The 20,235-nt window shown below is 46.6% G+C and overlaps 2 protein-coding genes across 3 annotated transcripts; both read left to right on the top strand.

Moving 5' to 3' along the window:
* The first annotated feature begins 107 nt into the window (after positions 1 to 107).
* Positions 108 to 11,970, top strand: LOC112230186 (zinc finger protein 229). 2 transcript variants are annotated; one of them, XM_042316728.1, is made up of 7 exons: positions 108 to 483; positions 1,400 to 1,484; positions 1,806 to 2,330; positions 2,620 to 2,751; positions 6,615 to 6,679; positions 8,692 to 8,890; positions 9,869 to 11,970. In XM_042316728.1, the coding sequence occupies exons 1-7, from the start codon at positions 442 to 444 to the stop codon at positions 10,408 to 10,410; spliced, it is 1,590 nt and encodes a 529-aa protein (XP_042172662.1). In that variant the 5' UTR covers positions 108 to 441; the 3' UTR covers positions 10,411 to 11,970. The 2 variants fall into 2 exon arrangements, with proteins under 2 accessions (XP_042172662.1, XP_042172661.1); XM_042316727.1 differs by having other exon boundaries at positions 109 to 483; positions 1,340 to 1,484.
* A 385-nt stretch (positions 11,971 to 12,355) lies between these two features.
* Positions 12,356 to 20,235, top strand: LOC112230071 (zinc finger protein 239). Its single transcript, XM_042316726.1, has 6 exons — positions 12,356 to 13,190; positions 16,581 to 16,730; positions 18,389 to 18,822; positions 18,928 to 19,022; positions 19,312 to 19,497; positions 20,207 to 20,235. The coding sequence occupies exons 1-6, from the start codon at positions 13,140 to 13,142 to the stop codon at positions 20,227 to 20,229; spliced, it is 939 nt and encodes a 312-aa protein (XP_042172660.1). The 5' UTR covers positions 12,356 to 13,139; the 3' UTR covers positions 20,230 to 20,235.

Raw genomic sequence — 20,235 nt, 5'->3', positions numbered from 1 at the left:
GCTCCTTTCCCAAAATTAACGAATCAATGATATTGAAATTAATGTCACTAGGGTCTATGGCAGTTTACCAGGCAGTTGCCCCTCTCCCTCCTGTTTACTGCCATTCCCCTCCAACACGTGGCGGTAGAGCGCCAGGAGCTGCTCACTGACCGAAGAAGAATATCCCGGAAGTAGGTGGATGCAGGCGCTAGTTAGCTAGCTACTTCACTTCAAAATACTTCTGATAAAAATATGTCCATATGCCATTTTTGATACGGTTGTGATTGGCATAGACATTATATAAAAAAAAAATAACATTATGTAACTCTAACGAGCTATAGACGCGAGGAGGCACAAAACAACTTTTGGTAATTTAGCTTGTTTAGCTAACAAGTTTAGCTGTCAAATAGTTTCCACGACAACTGTTCCGACCCCTCCGTTCCGAGGTGACGGTTGGTTTCGATGGAAACAGAGGAACTGTTGGGTCGATTCACAATGGATGAGGTGAGAAAGCGCACATCTAGTAACACACGTTCGCTAGGTAGCTAGCTGGTTTGTTGTCGTACCAAATGTTAGTGGCTAGTTTTATCGTGGAATAAAAGGCAAGCGGTCAGTCGATCCCTGTGTTATTGCTCCATCCAATGATCGTTATATTCCACTACAGTAGTAAATGCAATCTTTAGCGGTGTGTCAGATTCATAATATAGGCCGCAGATTTATCCCTGACTAAAGACCACGTGACCTGGCCAGGAAAACTCCGGGCCTTGTTTCCGGATCAGGTCTTATTGGCCTGTTCCAAGTGGCACCCAATTCCCTATATAGTGCACTGCTTTTGACCAGGGTCCATAGGACTGAAGTATTGTACTATATAGCCATTTGTGAAGGATACATTGTCAGGGTAAAACTCATGGTCGTAGTAGTATAATATAATACATTGTAGTTAGCGTCAGACATCCCTCTGTTCCATCGTTGTATCTGTGACAGATCGCCTAGCAGTTACAAGCATTGGGACAGTCACTAGTTTGAATTTTATTTATTTTATTTCTATTTCACTAGGCAAGTCAGTTAAAGAACAAATTCTTATTTACAATGACAGCCTACACCGGCCCAACCCAGACGACGTTGGGACAATTGTGCACCGCCCTGTGGTACTCCCAATCACAGCTGGTTGTGATACAGCCTGGATTCGAACCAGGGTGTCTGTAGTGCCTGAGACCGCTGAGCCACTTGGAATCCCCTAGCCGACCTGGTGAATCTGTCGATGTGCCCTCGAGCAAGGCACTTAAACCCTAATTGCTCCTGTAAATCGCTCTGGCTTTGAGTGTCTGTTAAATGACTCAAATGTAAACATTTATTTTAGGACGGTGATGGCAGATCCAGCCTGTCTAACTCCTGTCCCACTCGACCTAAACCCACACAGTCACCAGTTCCTGTCAGGAACCACAGGAACCAGAGAACCCTGCAGGGCCCCAAGCTGCTAGAAGTTGACTGGGATTCTCTTTTTAGTAAGTTGGAATAGTTCGGAATGTTTTGAATTTGAATTTTTGGGATAGAATAGAAAATGACTTATCGTTGAATGATTTTGAGTTTTTGCACATTTGAGTTTTTGCCCTACCACTCACACACTTTGAACTAATCAACTCATCATCAACCCTTGATTTGAATCAGGTGTTTTAGTGCTAGGGCAAAAAAAAAAAAAAATGTGCACCCATTTGGGTCCCTGGGACCAGGATTGAGAAACGCTGATCTAACCCAGATGTGTTGAATTCATGTATGTCCACCAATAAAACTAATGTTATAACGCATTAGTACGATCATTCACACAGGAGAGAGACAACTTCCACCAGGAGCAGCTAAACAACACCAGGAGAATCAGCAGAAACCCAAGACATTTCACGCCTGTCCAGTGTGTGGAAGACACTGCCAAAAGTTATCCATCCTGCAGATCCACATGAGAATCCACACGGGAGAGAAGCCGTACCCCTGCCCCGACTGTGGCAAGAAGTTCGCTCACCTGGGAGCCATGAGACGACACCACCTCACACACACGGGAGAGAAGCCCTACTCCTGCTCTGTGTGTGGGAAGAGTTTCACCCAATCAGGACATCTGAGGGAGCACCAACAGTCTCACTCCGGAGAGAAGCACCACTGTCTGATCTGTCTGAAACAGTATATCAGAGCAGAAGATCTGAAGATTCACCACAGAGTTCACACGGGAGAAAGGCCCTACCGCTGTGCAGAGTGTGGCAAGAGCTACATCAGGTCAAAGAATCTCCGGGCTCACAAGCTGACTCACCAGAGGACAGGAGGTGGTGGTAAAAGTGACAGGGAGATGGCAGCTACTATCCAGGGTGAGTTGGGCGATCATTTATTAATAATAAACAATGCATAAAGGACTGGGGGTGTCCTGAACAGAGTGAGCCAAGACTTGGACTAAGAAGATCTTTTAATGGAGAATCTCCATTGAGAATGCTTGTTAGTCCGGCACTAGGCACATTCTGTGTCTGGGAAACTGTCCCAGGAGGTTTTCCTGACCTGATGATGATGATTAGTTCTACATTTAGACTAAAGATGCCTGTACATCAATAACTGTGTCATAAATTAACAAACAGATGCTTTGTCTTTCTCTCTGCCTGCCAGTGAAAGTGAAGGAGGAGGAAGAAGAGGAAGAGGTTGGTGGTTTCATCAATGCCGAAGGAGAGGAGGAAGAGGAGGTTGGTGGTTTCATCAATGCTGAAGGAGAGGAAGTTGGCTGGAGTTTCCCTGATCTCAGTAAGTAGAGGCAGAATGGTGACACAATCAGTTGTATTGGTTGTGTGTTCCAATTGACACCCTATTCCTTTTATAGTGCACTTATTTTGACCAGAGCCCTGTGGGGAATAGGGTGCCATTTTGGACACGACCTAGATCACTTGTTTGGCTTATTTACCCACCCAATTATTTAACTCACAAATTATCTCCACAGGAGAGTCTGCAATACCAACCTATCTCCATGGGAGAGAGTCCTGTCCATGGCTCTGGTAGTCTCATTATAATCAAAAATACCAACCAGTGAGAGTTAAAATTATGTTTTCGAATGACATCCCCAGGAGGTAAAAATATTTCATGAAAACAATAGTGGTCCTAAAACGAAACCTTGAGGAACACCGAAATTTACAGTTGATTTGTCAGAGGACAAACCATTCACAGAGACAAACTGATATCTTTCCGACAGATAAGATCTAAACCAGGCCAGAACTTGTCCGTGTAGACCAATTTGGGTTTCCAATCTCTTCAAAAGAATGTGGTGATCGATGGTATCAAAAGCAGCACTAAGGTCTAGGAGCACGAGGACAGATGCAGAGCCTCGGTCTGACGCCATTAAAAGGTCATTTACCACCTTCACGAGTGCAGTCTCAGTGTTATGATGGGGTCTAAAACCAGACTGAAGCGTTTCATATACATTATTTGTGTTCAGGAAGGCAGTTCAACAATTTTGAGAGGAATGGGAGATTCGATATAGGCCAATATTTGTATTTATTTTCTGGGTCAAGATTTGGCTTTTTCAAGAGAGGCTTTATTACTGCCACTTTTAGTGAGTTTGGTACACATCCAGTGGATAGAGAGCCGTTTATTATGTTCAACATAGGAGGGCCAAGCACAGGAAGCAGCTCTTTCAGTAGTTTAGTTGGAATAGGGTTTAGTAGGCAGCTGGAAGGTTTAGAGACCCTAACCTTTTTCGGGAATATTTGAGAGAGATACAGGATTAAAAAACTCAGTCTCCCTTGAGCCGAGGTCCTGGCAGTTCTGTTCAGACTCAGGACAACTGAGTTTTAGAGAAATACGCAGATTCTTGTTTTTAGAGGTGTGACTGCCTTCTAGAGTATTATGCAAAAAATAAAATGTATATACCTGGTTAGGGTGTTAATTGATTTTTGTACTCTGACGTCCTTGGGTAGGTGGAGGGAGTCTGGAAGGGCATCTAGGAATCTTTGGGTTGTCTGAGAATTTATAGCACAGCTTTTGATGATCCTTGGTTGGGGTCCGAGCAGATTATTTGTTGCGATTGCAAACGTAATAAAATGGTGGTCCGATAATCCAGGATTATGATCCACAATATTTATTCCACAGGATGAAACTAGATCCAGAGTATGACTGTGTCAATGCGTAGGTCCAGAGACATGCTGGACATGATGTCGTTGATGGCTCCGAAAGCCTTTTGGAATGAGAATGTGGACTTCTCCATGTGAATATTGAAGTCACCAAAAATGTGAATATAATCTGCCATGACTACAAGGTCCGATAGGAATTCAGGGAACTCAGTGAGAAACGCTGTTTTACGGCCCAGAAGGCCAGAAGCTATAAAAAATGTTTGGGTAGGCTAGATTTCATGACTACAAGCGCAACAGACTAAACTGCTTTAAAAATATATATATATAAATTGAAATTTGCTGTCAAATGTTAGCAACACCTCCGTCTTTGCGGGATGCGCGGGGGATATGGTCACTAGTGTCACCTGGAGAAGAGGCCTCATTTAACTCAGTAAATACATCAGGCTTAAGCCATGTTTCAGTCAGGCCAATCACATCAAGATTATTATCAGTGATTAGTTCATTGACTATAACTGCCTTGGAAGTGAGGGATCTAACATTAAGTAGCCCTATTTTGAGATGTGAGGTATTATCACAGTCTCTTTAAATAATGACAGGTATGGGGGAGGTCTTTATTTCAGTGAGATTGCTAAGGCGAACACTGCCATGTTTAGATTTTCCCGACCTAGATTGAGGCACAGACACGGTCTCAATAGGGATAGCTAAGCTGGCTACACTGACTGTGCTAGTGGCAGACTCCACTAAGCTGGCAAACAGCCTGCTGCCTGGCCTGCACCCTGTCTCCTTGTGGAGCTAGAGGAGTTAGAGCCCTGTCTATGTTGATAGATAAGATGAGGTCACTCCTAAGCAGGCCAGGCTTGGTCCTGTTTGTGGGTGAGTCCCAGAAAGAGGGCCAATTATCTACAAATTCTATCTTTTGGGAGGGGCAGAAAACAGTTATCAACCAGCGATTGAGTTGTGAGACTCTGCTGTAGCGCTCATCACTCCCCCTAACTGGGAGGGGGCCAGAGACAATTACTCGATGCCGACACATCTTTCTAGCTGATTTACATGCTGAAGCTAAGTTGCGCTTGGTGACCTCTGACTGTTTCATCCTAACATCGTTGGTGCCGACGTGGATAACAATATCCCTATACTCTCTACACTCGCCAGTTTTAGCCTTAGCCAGCACCATCTTCAGATTAGCCTTAATGTCGGTAGCCCTGCCCCCTGGTAAACAGTGTATGATCGCTGGATGATTCGTTTTAAGTCTAATACTGCGGGTAATGGAGTCACCAATGACAAGGGTTTTCAATTCGTCAGAGCTAATGGTGGGAAGCTTCGGCGTCTCAGACCCCGTAACGGGAGGAGGAGAGACCAGAGAAGGCTCGGCCTCCGACCGGTTGCTTAATGGGGAGAACCGGTTGAATGAGCGTCACCGGTTGAGCATGCCAACAGCATTTCCTTCCAGAAGCCAAGGGAAAATTGTCCGACTGCGGGGACCGTGCGAGGGGATTTATACTAACGTTACTATCTGTACTTACTGGTGGCACAGACGCTGTTTCATCCTTTCTTACACTGAAATTACCCTTACCTAACGATGGCATTTGAAGCTGGGCTTGCAACACAGCTATCCTCACCATAAGGCGATCGTTGTCCTGTATATTATGAGTACAGCGACTGCAGTTAGAAGGCATCATGTTAATGTTACTACTGAGCTTCGGTTGGTGGAGGTCCTGTAGAACCACGTCCAGAGAAAGCGTCCGGGGTCGAAAAGATGAATGAAAGAAAAATAAATAGTGAGGACAAAACTAAGACGTTGGTAAATTTGTTAAATGCAAAGTTTTGATTAAATGGTTAATGAAAGTAAAACAAAATAAAAAGTTCAGCAGGAAGCCGAGAAGCAACAAAATGGTTATCTATAACCCATAATACCAACCTCTCTCTACAGGAGAGAGTCCTGGTAGTCTCATTATAACCCATAATACCAACCTCTCTCTACAGGAGTCCTGGTAGTCTCATTATAACCCATAATACCAACCTATCTCTACAGCAGAGAGTCCTGGTAGTCTCATTATAACCCATAATACCAACCTCTCTCTACAGGAGAGAGTCCTGGTAGTCTCATTATAACCTATAATACCAACCTATCTCTACAGGAGTCCTGGTAGTCTCATTATAACCCATAATACCAACCTCTCTCTACAGGAGAGAGTCCTGGTAGTCTCATTATAACCTATAATACCAACCTATCTCTACAGGAGAGAGTCCTGGTAGTCTCATTATAACCCATAATACCAACCTCTCTACAGGAGTCCTGGTAGTCTCATTATAACCTATAATACCAACCTCTCTCTACAGGAGTCCTGGTAGTCTCATTATAACCCATAATACCAACCTCTCTCTACAGGAGTCCTGGTAGTCTCATTATAACCCATAATACCAACCTATCTCTACAGGAGAGAGTCCTGGTAGTCTCATTATAACCCATAATACCAACCTATCTCTACAGGAGAGAGTCCTGGTAGTCTCATTATAACCCATAATACCAACCTCTCTCTACAGGTGAGAGTCCTGTCCATGACTCTGGTAGTGAAGGAGGAAGTCCCCCTACATCACACATCAACAAGGTGGGAGACATTAATGACCAACATTTTATGAGATTAAATGTATTTATTTTAAAGGCCGCACATGGAACCTAATGTAAAGCTTTCAGGTCTTGAACCTAATGTAAAGCTTTCAGGCCTTGAACCTAATGTAAAGCTTTCAGGTCTTGAACCTAATGTAAAGCTTTCAGGTCTTGAACCTAATGTAAAGCTTTCAGGTCTTGAACCTAATGTAAAGCTTTCAGGTCTTGAACCTAATGTAAAGCTTTCAGGTCTTGAACCTAATGTAAAGCTTTCAGGTCTTGAACCTAATGTAAAGCTTTCAGGTCTGGAACCTAATGTAAAGCTTTCAGGCCTTGAACCTAATGTAAAGCTTTCAGGCCTTGAACCTAATGTAAAGCTTTCAGGCCTTGAACCTAATGTAAAGCTTTCAGGCCTTGAACCTAATGTAAAGCTTTCAGGTCTTGAACCTAATGTAAAGCTTTCAGGTCTTGAACCTAATGTAAAGCTTTCAGGTCTTGAACCTAATGTAAAGCTTTCAGGTCTTGAACCTAATGTAAAGCTTTCAGGTCTTGAACCTAATGTAAAGCTTTCAGGTCTTGAACCTAATGTAAAGCTTTCAGGCCTTGAACCTAATGTAAAGCTTTCAGGCCTTGAACCTAATGTAAAGCTTTCAGGTCTTGAACCTAATGTAAAGCTTTCAGGTCTTGAACCTAATGTAAAGCTTTCAGGTCTTGAACCTAATGTAAAGCTTTCAGGTCTTGAACCTAATGTAAAGCTTTCAGGCCTTGAACCTAATGTAAAGCTTTCAGGCCTTGAACCTAATGTAAAGCTTTCAGGTCTTGAACCTAATGTAAAGCTTTCAGGCCTTGAACCTAATGTAAAGCTTTCAGGTCTTGAACCTAATGTAAAGCTTTCAGGCCTTGAACCTAATGTAAAGCTTTCAGGTCTTGAACCTAATGTAAAGCTTTCAGGCCTTGAACCTAATGTAAAGCTTTCAGGTCTTGAACCTAATGTAAAGCTTTCAGGTCTTGAACCTAATGTAAAGCTTTCAGGTCTGGAACCTAATGTAAAGCTTTCAGGCCTTGAACCTAATGTAAAGCTTTCAGGTCTTGAACCTAATGTAAAGCTTTCAGGTCTTGAACCTAATGTAAAGCTTTCAGGCCTTGAACCTAATGTAAAGCTTTCAGGTCTTGAACCTAATGTAAAGCTTTCAGGTCTTGAACCTAATGTAAAGCTTTCAGGCCTTGAACCTAATGTAAAGATTTCAGGCCTTGAACCTAATGTAAAGCTTTCAGGCCTTGAACCTAATGTAAAGCTTTCAGGCCTTGAACCTAATGTAAAGCTTTCAGGCCTTGAACCTAATGTAAAGCTTTCAGGTCTTGAACCTAATGTAAAGCTTTCAGGTCTTGAACCTAATGTAAAGCTTTCAGGTCTTGAACCTAATGTAAAGCTTTCAGGCCTTGAACCTAATGTAAAGCTTTCAGGTCTTGAACCTAATGTAAAGCTTTCAGGTCTTGAACCTAATGTAAAGCTTTCAGGCCTTGAACCTAATGTAAAGCTTTCAGGTCTTGAACCTAATGTGTAAAGCTTTCAGGTCTTGAACCTAATGTAAAGCTTTCAGGTCTTGAACCTAATGTAAAGCTTTCAGGCCTTGAACCTAATGTAAAGCTTTCAGGCCTTGAACCTAATGTAAAGCTTTCAGGCCTTGAACCTAATGTAAAGCTTTCAGGCCTTGAACCTAATGTAAAGCTTTCAGGCCTTGAACCTAATGTAAAGCTTTCAGGCCTTGAACCTAATGTAAAGCTTTCAGGTCTTGAACCTAATGTAAAGCTTTCAGGTCTTGAACCTAATGTAAAGCTTTCAGGCCTTGAACCTAATGTAAAGATTTCAGGCCTTGAACCTAATGTAAAGCTTTCAGGCCTTGAACCTAATGTAAAGCTTTCAGGCCTTGAACCTAATGTAAAGCTTTCTTGTATTGTGTTTATAAATATAGTTCTGACATGGTTCATGATGATGTTATGTTTTCATTGTAGGATCCCGGTGACCAATCCAGCACCAAAGCTGTAGAGTCCCAGGGTCCCGATCCAAGACATGAGGAGGACATCACACAAACACCTGGGATGAACATTCATATTGTCGAAGAAGAGAAGGAGGAAGTGAAAGAGGAGGATGAAGTTGGTGGTTTCATCAATTCTGAAGGAGAAGAATTTGACTGGGGTTCTGTTCAACATAGTAAGTGGAGGTAGAACTCTGTTCTTTAGTTGACTGGGGTTCTGTTCAACATAGTAAGTGGAGGTAGTGTTCTTTAGTTGACTGGGGTTCTGTTCAACATAGTAAGTGGAGGTAGTGTTCTTTAGTTGACTGGGGTTCTGTTCAACATAGTAAGTAGAGGTAGTGTTCTTTAGTTGACTGGGGTTCTGTTCAACATAGTAAGTGGAGGCAGAACTCTGTTCTTTAGTTGACTGGGGTTCTGTTCAACATAGTAAGTGGAGGTAGAACTCTGTTCTTTAGTTGACTGGGGTTCTGTTCAACATAGTAAGTGGAGGCAGAACTCTGTTCTTTAGTTGACTGGGGTTCTGTTCAACATAGTAAGTGGAGGCAGAACTCTGTTCTTTAGTTGACTGGGATTCTGTTCAACATAGTAAGTGGAGGCAGAACTCTGTTCTTTAGTTGACTGGGTTCTGTTCAACATAGTAAGTGGAGGCAGAACTCTGTTCTTTAGTTGACTGGGGTTCTGTTCAACATAGTAAGTGGAGGCAGAACTCTGTTCTTTAGTTGACTGGGTTCTGTTCAACATAGTAAGTGGAGGCAGAACTCTGTTCTTTAGTTGACTGGGGTTCTGTTCAACATAGTAAGTGGAGGCAGAACTCTGTTCTTTAGTTGACTGGGGTTCTGTTCAACATAGTAAGTGGAGGCAGAACTCTGTTCTTTAGTTGACTGGGGTTCTGTTCAACATAGTAAGTGGAGGCAGAACTCTGTTCTTTAGTTGACTGGGGTTCTGTTCAACATAGTAAGTGGAGGCAGAACTCTGTTCTTTAGTTGACTGGGGTTCTGTTCACCCAGTCTCCTATGAAGTGCACTACTTGTTGACCAGGGTCCTGGACAAAGTGGATGCCCTTGATAGAGGATAAGGTACCATTTTGGATACGGACTGTGAATGAATGTCGACTTGCTCGCCTCAATACCTAACCCACTCTGTTTTTCACACAGGAGAGAGCCCTAACTGTGGCTTAGACAGCAAAGTGAGTCCCGCCACATCAGAACATCCTGAACACCAGGAGAGTCACAAAACTAAGACGTCTCACTGCTGCTCAGTGTGTGGCAGAGAGTGCTACAAGCTCTCGGTACTACAGATCCACATGAGAATCCACACGGGAGAGAAGCCGTACCCCTGCCCCGACTGTGGCAAGAAGTTCGCTCACCTGGGAGCCATGAGACGACACCACCTCACACACACGGGAGAGAAGCCCTACTCCTGCTCTGTGTGTGGGAAGAGTTTCACCCAATCAGGACATCTGAAAGAGCACCAACAGTCTCACAGTGGAGAGAAGCCTCACCTGTGTCTGGTCTGTGGGAGAGGATTCTCTAGAGCGTCAGACCTCAGGATCCACCACAGAGTTCACACAGGGGAGAGGCCGTACAGCTGTGACTACTGTGGGAAGAGATACGGCCGCTGTCAGAAGCTACGGGCTCACCAACGGACACACCACAGTGACAGGACGCACGCTGATACTGGAGAGGAGACGGAGTGAATGACCACGAGGCTTTGAACATAAGACGTGATAAGCTTAGTATTCCTATAGGGGATGTTAGCCGGCTGGACAACAACAATGATACACGTTGATCGTCATCAGACAGGAGAACAATACACTCCATTGGAATAGACATGGTTCTAGAATCCACCTAAATGATTCACAGAATTCTGATGCAGGACACGGGCTGCTGGGGAGGGGAGAGACGCTGGGTGAAGTTCCCCTGCCTGAATCCTAACCTTAACCGTTAGTGGGGGAGATGCAAAACTGACCAGCGTCTAGGGGCAACTTCACCCTACTCCGTTTGGGGGAAAGAATGGGGAGGCTTTATCAGTAAGTGTTGACAGTAGAACTAATGGGTGTTTGTTAGTAGGGTGGACAAACACAACTATTAACCTTGTGATGAAGAACGAGAGGCTCGGTTAGAACTATTACAATGGACGTGGTTCTACATTCCACTTGAAGGAAGCACCCAGTTCTGATGGAGAGATGAAATGATCAGTGCTGTTCAGTTTGTTACTGAACTTGAACCAGAGAAAGTGAACCCCCCAAAAAATGGCTGCTAGACGGTGTTCTAAATTGGAATCGTGGAATGCTTGTTCTCTGTCCACCACATCCTGTGTGAGGAACCCAGTTGAAATGATTGTTTAAAAAAAAATAGAAAAGAATGTTGATGTAATAATTGTGTTCTTTATTGGATAACATCCCAAATAATGTTCAGTCACAGGACATTTTGATCACAGAGAGAGAGAGAGCTGTGGCTCCGTCCACGCTGTCATTCAGTTCATTACGCCGCTATAAGATCGTAAACAAAGGTGTGTCATGGTGATTTTAATAAATAGGTTACAAAAACCTACCTTTTTTAATCTATTTAAAAAAATTAAAAAAAAGTTTCTGTTTTCTGTACCATTTTATGCCAACTCTTTTCACACTACTGAGCCAAGCTGATGGATATGAAGAATAAGGTTTATTTGCTATGCTTGAAGACGGCCTTGGTAAACGTGGGGCTTTACATGGCAATGTAACAGGGCTATATTGAAGTGTTTACTATGATTACAGCAGGGGAACTGTCAGTACACTCAGTTGAACTGTTGGTGATAATAGTTGCCCTCCAGTGGGTGGAGGACGTACAACCTGTTAGAATTATAGGATGCTCAGATTCTCTGTCTGTCTTGAATAGTTTTATCATCTGGTAAATCTGATAGGAGTGACCTGCTATTGGAGGTATTCATGTTATTGTGGAGAATTGAGAGAATGGGTGTAGTATTCTCTCAATACTATACGCTACAACTCCCCAACGGGCTCGCGAGAGGCGAAGGTCGCCAAGCGGCGCTTCTTCAGACCCGCTCGCTTAACCCGGAAGCCAGGAGTCAGCCTGCAGGCGCCCAGCCCGCCACAAGGAGTCAGCCTGCCACAAGGAGTCAGCCTGCAGGCGCCTGGCCTTCCACAAGGAGTCAGCCTACAGGCGCCTGGCCTTCCACAAGGAGTCAGCCTGCAGGCGCCCAGCCTGCCACAAGGAGTCAGCCTGCCACAAGGAGTCAGCCTGCCACAAGGAGTCAGCCTGCCACAAGGAGTCAGCCAGCCTGCAGGCGCCCGGCCACAAGCGTCTGGCCTGCCACAAGGAGTCAGCCTGCAGGCGCCCGCACAGGAGTCAGCCTGAAGGCGCCCGGCCCTGCAGCCACAAGGAGTCAGCCTGCAGGCGCCCAGCCTGCCACAAGGAGTCAGCCTGCAGGCGCCCGGCCTGCACGATGAGCCAACCTAAAGGCCCCCATGGCCAAGCCCTGCCACAAGGAGTCAGCCTGCAACCTGGACAAGGAGTCAGCCTACTGCCTGCCACAAGGAGTCAGGCCACAAGGAGTGCCCAGCGCCACAAGCCCTGCAGGCGCCCAGCCTGCCACAAGGACTCCTGTCAGGCGCCCGCCTGCCACACTGAGCCTGGGCCTGCCATCGAACCCCAGGCTGTAGTGACGCCGCAAACTGCGATGCAGTGCCTCCCAGCACATTTGGGTGTGTAAGGGAATGTAATGTCGAGCAGTTAGCCAAAATAGTTTTGAAATAAGATATCATTGATATTAATGTTCCACTTGGTAGAGATGAGGCCAAATGTAAGATCAGAGCCATTTTGATAATGTGTGTCAGAAGAGATGGGACTCTGAGCACAAGGGCCGGTGTTTTATATGCCCTCTACAGAAAGGTCAGTGGACCAAGGTTCAAAGGTCAGATTAGGAAGGAAGAGGTGGTGATTGTGTTTAGGACATTGTACATCGAACTCATCATTACATCTGGTTGGCAGCGTGTGAATGGTTTGTGGGGTAGGCCGTCATTGTAAATAAGAATTTGTTCTTAACTGACTTGCCTAGTTAAATAAAGTTTAAATAAAAAATATATATTTTGAACAAGATTCCAGCTGGTTGTAAGCTCCTTGTATTGCCTGCCTTCTCACTCCTGTACACTAGGTGGCGCTAATGCACCGGGTAGTTTAGTCATGCAGAAGAATCATACCCGGAAGTACGGTGATGCAGTAACGCAGACAGTCGGCTTATTTACCTTTCTTCCAAACAGTCTGGCTAGCTAGTTACTGTTAAAATGGCAACATATAAGATTTCTGCATGTATTGCCTTCGTTAAGATGGCTGGTTAGTTTTCAAATCGTTTCACGACCAGTAAATTGTTAAACTGACGTGAGTGACCTCCAGCTGATGTGAACGCAAAAGAACAACAATCAATAACATGTCGGCAGAATTCACTCTTCCCGGTTCTGACCGAACAATAATGGACGAGGTAAGACACGGGAGGGACGAATGCCCGTTAGCTAGCCAGCCAAATCTAATAACATTGTCCTAGCCCGAATGCCTCACATGACATGAATGGTACAAGCTTTGTCTCAAATCGGGTTGTGACCACTCCATTGCTGTAATTGCAAGACGATGCGTGACAGAGTTGCAGTAATAGCACAGACCGGTTATATGCCAGGTCCGTTTATGCTCAGTCGTCTGAAAACGGATTTGATTGTAGTTGTTCATGTTACAAAGTATCAAGCTGGCGGTTTGTTTACTGCTGCTGTTCAGTCAGTCTGTAGTCGCAACTTCGACACCATGCCACTGGGTGGGTCTTTTGAGGCAAGGCCAGTCTGATCTGGGGGGTCTTTGAGGCAAGGCCAGTCTGATCTGGGGGGATCTTTTGAGACAAGGCCAGTCTGATCTGGGGGGGCCAGTCTTTGGGAGACAAGGCCAGTCTGATCTGGGGGGTCTTTTGAGACAAGGCCAGTCTGATCTGGGGGGTCTTTTTTGAGACAAGGCCAGTCTGATCTGGGGGGGTCTTTTGAGACAAGGCCAGTCTGATCTGGGGGGGTCTTTTGAGGCAAGGCCAGTCTGATCTGATCTGGGGGGTCTTTTGAGGCAAGGCCAGTCTGATCTGGGGGGTCTTTTGAGGCAAGGCCAGTCTGATCTGGGGGGTCTTTTGAGGCAAGGCCAGTCTGATCTGGGGGGGGGCAAGGCCAGTCTGATCTGGGGGGTCTTTTGAGGCAAGGCCAGTCTGATCTGGGGGGTCTTTTGAGACAAGGCCAGTCTGATCTGGGGGGTCTTTTGAGACAAGGCCAGTCTGATCTGGGGGGTCTTTTGAGGCAAGGCCAGTCTGATCTTTTGGGGGCCAGTCTGATCTGGGGGGTCTTTTGAGGCAAGGCCAGTCTGATCTGGGGGGTCTTTTGAGGCAAGGCCAGTCTGATCTGGGGGGAGGCAAGGCCAGTCTTTGGGGGGTCTTTTGAGGCAAGGCCAGTCTGATCTGGGGGGTCTTTTGAGACAAGGCCAGTCTGATCTGGGGGGTCTTTTGAGACAAGGCCAGTCTGATCTGGGGGGGGTCTTTTGAGACAAGGCCAGTCTGATCTGGGGGGTCTTTTGAGGCAAGGCCAGTCTGATCTGGGGGGTCTTTTGAGACAAGGCCAGTCTGATCTGGGGGGTCTTTTGAGGCAAGGCCAGTCTGATCTGGGGGGTCTTTTGAGGGCCAAGGCCAGTCTGATCTGGGGGGTCTTTTGAGGCAAGGCCAGTCTGATCTGGGGGGTCTTTTGAGGCAAGGCCAGTCTGATCTGGGGGGTCTTTTGAGGCAAGGCCAGTCTGATCTGGGGGGAGGCAAGGCCAGTCTTTTTTTGAGGCAAGGCCAGTCTGATCTGGGGGGAGGCAAGGCCAGTCTTTGGGGGGTCTTTTGAGGCAAGGCCAGTCTGATCTGGGGGGTCTTTTGAGGCAAGGCCAGTCTGATCTGGGGGGTCTTTTGAGGCAAGGCCAGTCTGATCTGGGGGGTCTTTTGAGACAAGGCCAGTCTGATCTGGGGGGGTCTTTTGAGGCAAGGCCAGTCTGATCTGGGGGGTCTTTTGAGGCAAGGCCAGTCTGATCTGGGGGTCTTTTGAGGCAAGGCCAGTCTGATCTGGGGGGTCTTTTTTTGAGGCAAGGCCAGTCTGATCTGGGGGGTCTTTTGGAGGCAAGGCCAGTCTTTTGAGGCAAGGCCAGTCTGATCTGGGGGGGGTTGTCTTTTGAGGCAAGGCCAGTCTGATCTGGGGGGTCTTTTGAGGCAAGGCCAGTCTGATCTGGGGGGTTGTCTTTTGAGGCAAGGCCAGTCTGATCTGGGGGGTCTTTTGAGGCAAGGCCAGTCTGATCTGGGGGATCTTTTGAGGCAAGGCCAGTCTGATCTGGGGGGTCTTTTGAGGTAAGGCCAGTCTGATCTGGGGGGTCTTTTGAGGTAAGGCCAGTCTGATCTGGGGGGTCTTTTGAGGCAAGGCCAGTCTGATCTGGGGGTCTTTTGAGACAAGGCCAGTCTGATCTGGGGGGTCTTTTGAGACAAGGCCAGTCTGTTCTGGGGGGGGTCTTTTGACGCAAGGCCAGTCTGATCTGGGGGGGTCTTTTGAGGCAAGGCCAGTCTTATCTGGTGGGGTCTTTTGAGGCAAGGCCAGTCTTATCTGGTGGGGTCTTTTGAGGCAAGGCCAGTCTTATCTGGGTGGGTGCAGTCATTTGTTCCTACCAAGCACTAACACAAACACACTGATCTTGGATCCGTTTTGCCTTAGGATTACCTGGACAGGGAGGGTCTGAGGTCAGCATTCTTACTGTTAGATGCTTTGTGAAATACAGGCCCTGATTCTCTGATCAAAGTATTGGACACTCATATAGTCTACCACAGCAACACTCATATAGGCTACCACAACAACACACCCGTATGGTCTACGGCAACACAACACCCGTATGGTCCACGGTAACACTCATATAGTCTACCACAGCAACACTCATATAGTCTACCACATCAACACTCATATAGTCTACCACATCAACACTCATATAGTCTACCACATCAACACTCATATAGTCTACCACATCAACACTCATATAGTCTACCACAACAAAACACCCGTATGGTCCACGGCAACACAACACCCGTATGGTCCACGGCAACACAACACCCGTATGGTCCACGGCAACACAACACCAGTATGGTCCACGGCAACACAACACCCGTATGGTCCACGGCAACACAACACCCGTATGGTCCACGGCAACAAAACACCCGTATGGTCCACGGCAACACAACACCCGTATGGTCCACGGCAACACAACACCCGTATGGTCCACGGCAACACAACACCAGTATGGTCCACGGCAACACAACACCAGTATGGTCCACGGCAACACAACACCCGTATGGTCCACGGCAACACAACACCCGTATGGTCCACGGCAACACAACACCCGTATGGTCCACGGCAACACAACACCCGTATGGTCCACGGCAACACAACACCCGTATGGTCCACGGCAACACAACACCCGTATGGTCCACGGCAACACAACAAAAGTATGGTCCACGGCAACACAACACCCGCATGGTCCACGGCAACACAACACCCGTATGGTCCACGGCAACACAACACTCGTATGGTCCACGGCAACACAACACCCGTATGGTCCACGGCAACACCCGCATGGTCCACGGCAACACAACACCCGTATGGTCCACGGCAACAAAACACCCGTATGGTCCACGGCAACACAACACCCGTATGGTCCACGGCAACAAAACACCCATATGGTCCACGGCAACAAAACATTCGTATAGTCTACCACAACAAAACAATTGTTCCCCTCTACAGAACCTAGTCAAGGCTGCCTTCTGCCCTTCATCCTCTTTTAGGATGATGTTAACAACCAGCCCAGCCCGTCCCCATCCCACAGCCCCCCTGCATCAGGAGAAGCTGATCAAGAGGACCAAACAGAACCAACCAAAACCTTTTCTCACGGTTGTCTGGACTGTGGGAAAGAGTTTTCCCGCCCATGTGACCTGGTGAGTTTGACATATACACACAGTACATGAAACGTGTCAGGACAACACAAAACAACAAGTCAATGACCTACCCTGTCAGGACAACACAAAACAACAAGTCAATGACCTACCCTGTCAGGACAACACAAAACAACAAGTCAATGACCTACCCTGTCAGGACAACACAAAACAACAAGTCAATGACCTACCCTGTCAGGACAACACAAAACAACAAGTCAATGACCTACCCTGTCAGGACAACACAAAACAACAACAAGTCAGGACAACACAAAACAACAAGTCAATGACCTACCCTGTCAGGACAACACAAAACAACAAGTCAATGACCTACCCTGTCAGGACAACACAAAACAACAAGTCAATGACCTACCCTGTCAGGACAACACAAAACAACAAGTCAATGACCTACCCTGTCAGGACAACACAAAACAACAAGTCAATGACCTACCCTGTCAGGACAACACAAAACAACAAGTCAATGACCTACCCTGTCAGGACAACACAAAACAACAAGTCAATGACCTACCCTGTCAGGACAACACAAAACAACAAGTCAATGACCTACCCTGTCAGGACAACACAAAACAACAAGTCAATGACCTACCCTGTCAGGACAACACAAAACAACAAGTCAATGACCTACCCTGTCACAACACAAAACAACAAGTCAATGACCTACCCTGTCAGGACAACACAAAACAACAAGTCAATGACCTACCCTGTCAGGACAACACAAAACAACAAGTCAATGACCTACCCTGTCAGGACAACACAAAACAACAAGTCAATGACTTACAGACTTACAGTCAATGACCTACCCCTGTCAGGACAACACAGTGAAGTGGCTGTAAGTCAATGACCTACCCCTAGGACAACACAGTGAAGTGGCTGTCAGACCTACCCCTGAGGACAACACAGTGAAGTGGCTGTAAGTCAATGACCTACAACTGAAGTGGCCCCTACCCCTGTCAGGACAACACAGTGAAGTGGCTGTAAGTCAATGACCTACCCCTGTCAGGACAACACAGTGAAGTGGCTGTAAGTCAATGACCTACCCCTGTCAGGACAACACAGTGAAGTGGCTGTAAGTCAATGACTTTCAGACTTACAGTCACTGACCTACCCCTGTCAGGACAACACAGTGAAGTGGCTGTAATTCAATGACTTTCAGACTTACAGTCAATGACCTACCCCTGTCAGGACAACACAGTGAAGTGGCTGTAAGTCAATGACCTACCCCTGTCAGGACAACACAGTGAAGTGGCTGTAAGTCAATGACCTACCCCTGTCAGGACAACACAGTGAAGTGGCTGTAAGTCAATGACTTACCCCTGTCAGGACAACACAGTGAGGTGGCTGTAAGTCAATGACTTACAGACTTACAGTCAATGACCTACCCCTGTCAGGACAACACAGTGAAGTGGCTGTAAGTCAATTACTTATTTCCATTGTGTTCCATAAGGTGAGACACCAGAGGGTACACACAGGGGAGAAGCCCCACCCCTGTCAGGATAACACAAAACAACTAATTAATAACTTATTTCCATTGTGTTCCATAAGGTGAGACACCAGAGGGTACACACAGGGGAGAAGCCCCACCCCTGTCAGGATAACACAAAACAATTAATTAATAACTTATTTCCATTGTGTTCCATAAGGTGAGACACCAGAGGGTACACACAGGGGAGAAGCCCTACCCCTGTCCTGACTGTGGCAAGAGGTTCGCCCACTCAGGAGGCCTCCGAGAACACGAGAGGATACACTCCGGAGAGAAGCCTCACTCCTGCTCTGTGTGTGGGAAGAGCTTCACCCAGAAGGGAAGTCTTAGAGTTCACCTACGGACACACACGGGGGAGAGACCTTATTCTTGCGCCGTCTGTGGCAAGAGTTACACCCAAAATGAATTTTTGAAAGTGCACCAGCGAACACACACGGGAGAGAGGCCCTACTCCTGTTCTGTGTGTGGCAAGGGCTTTGCTCAGATAGGAAACCTGAAGAAACACCAGCGGATTCACACCGGGGAGAAGCCTTACCAGTGCCTGGAGTGTGGAGCCAGTTTCACCCAGAAGGACAGCCTGAAGATGCATCAGAGGTCATTTATTTCATTCTTGTTTTCATTTGATCTCCTTGTTGTTTTACCGTAAAGTCCGTTTCCAAGTTTTAAATGCACTTTGAATAAAGAACGATTTGATTTTAGGTCTCACACGGGAGAGAAACCCTGCGTCTGCCCCGAGTGCGGGAAGGGTTTCCGCGACAACGGGCACCTGAAAGTCCACTTGAGAGTGCATACAGGTGAGGTTGATTTTAACGATCGAAGGACATCAGTGTCTCAAAACTCTCGAATTGTCCACAATGTGGTTATTTAAATAAAAACCTGAATCTTTATGCAGCTATTGACATACATTACAGCACTGTCATTTGTCTGGGATACACATGGGATACAACGTCCAATGAAATGCTTACTTGCGGGTTCCTTTTCAACAACAATAAGAAATAATACGAACATGAAGTAAATGGCTCATTATTGTGGAGTGACACTGTCTGTCTTTCCCACCCACCCGTCTGTCCACGCATCCATCAGGGGAGAAGCCGTACTCCTGCCCCGACTGTGGGAGACGGTTCAGCCAGGCAGACGTCCTGAAGAGACACCAGATGGTGCACACAGGGGAGAAGCCGTACTTCTGCGCCCTGTGTGGGAGGAGGTTCGCCCAGCCTGCCACTCTGAAGTACCACCTCCGGACCCACGCAAGAGAGAACCAGACAGGAGGTGAGTTCAACAACACTTCCCTTTACATCCGACGCGTTGCCACAGCAACCATTTCAGTTGGAACGATTTGAATGAACATTCCAGAATGTTACGGCGAAGCTGAAAATAGATACATTTTTCTATGTATTCAAACTGCAAATGCTAATCTTACTACGTGTAATAGAAAGCCTGGATAGCAACATGTATTATTATTTATTTATTTGTATTATTATTTGAAGTGGCAGTTTAGACAGGAAACCGAAACTCATATTTACCTCACACTGCCTTCTGAGACTGTCGGCCACTTCACTGCCTTCTGAGACTGTCGGCCACTTCACTGCCTTCTGAGACTGTCGGCCACTTCACTGCCTTCTGAGACTGTCGGCCACTTCACTGCCTTCTGAGACTGTCGGCCACTTCACTGCCTTCTGAGACTGTCGGCCACTTCACTGCCTTCTCGGCCTGTCGGCCACTTCACTGCCTTCTGAGACTGTCGGCCACTTCACTGCCTTCTCGGCCTGTCAGCCACTTCACTGCCTTCTGAGACTGTCAGCCACTTCACTGCCTTCTGAGACTGTCGGCCACTTCACTGCCTTCTGAGACTGTCGGCCACTTCACTGTCTTCTCGGCCACTTCACTGTCTTCTCGGCCTGTTGGCCACTTCACTGCCGACACAAAACAAACAGAACACTGTTGCTAGCATTCCAACGTTCACAAACCATTTCCCCAGGGCCTCAATGCTGCCCAGTGTGACAGGAC

Source organism: Oncorhynchus tshawytscha, unplaced genomic scaffold (genome assembly GCF_018296145.1).
Source record: "Oncorhynchus tshawytscha isolate Ot180627B unplaced genomic scaffold, Otsh_v2.0 Un_scaffold_7692_pilon_pilon, whole genome shotgun sequence".
Taxonomy (NCBI): Eukaryota; Metazoa; Chordata; class Actinopteri; order Salmoniformes; family Salmonidae; genus Oncorhynchus; species Oncorhynchus tshawytscha.
Note: the sequence above shows the minus strand (reverse complement) of the source record. Positions and strands in the feature narration are given on the sequence as shown.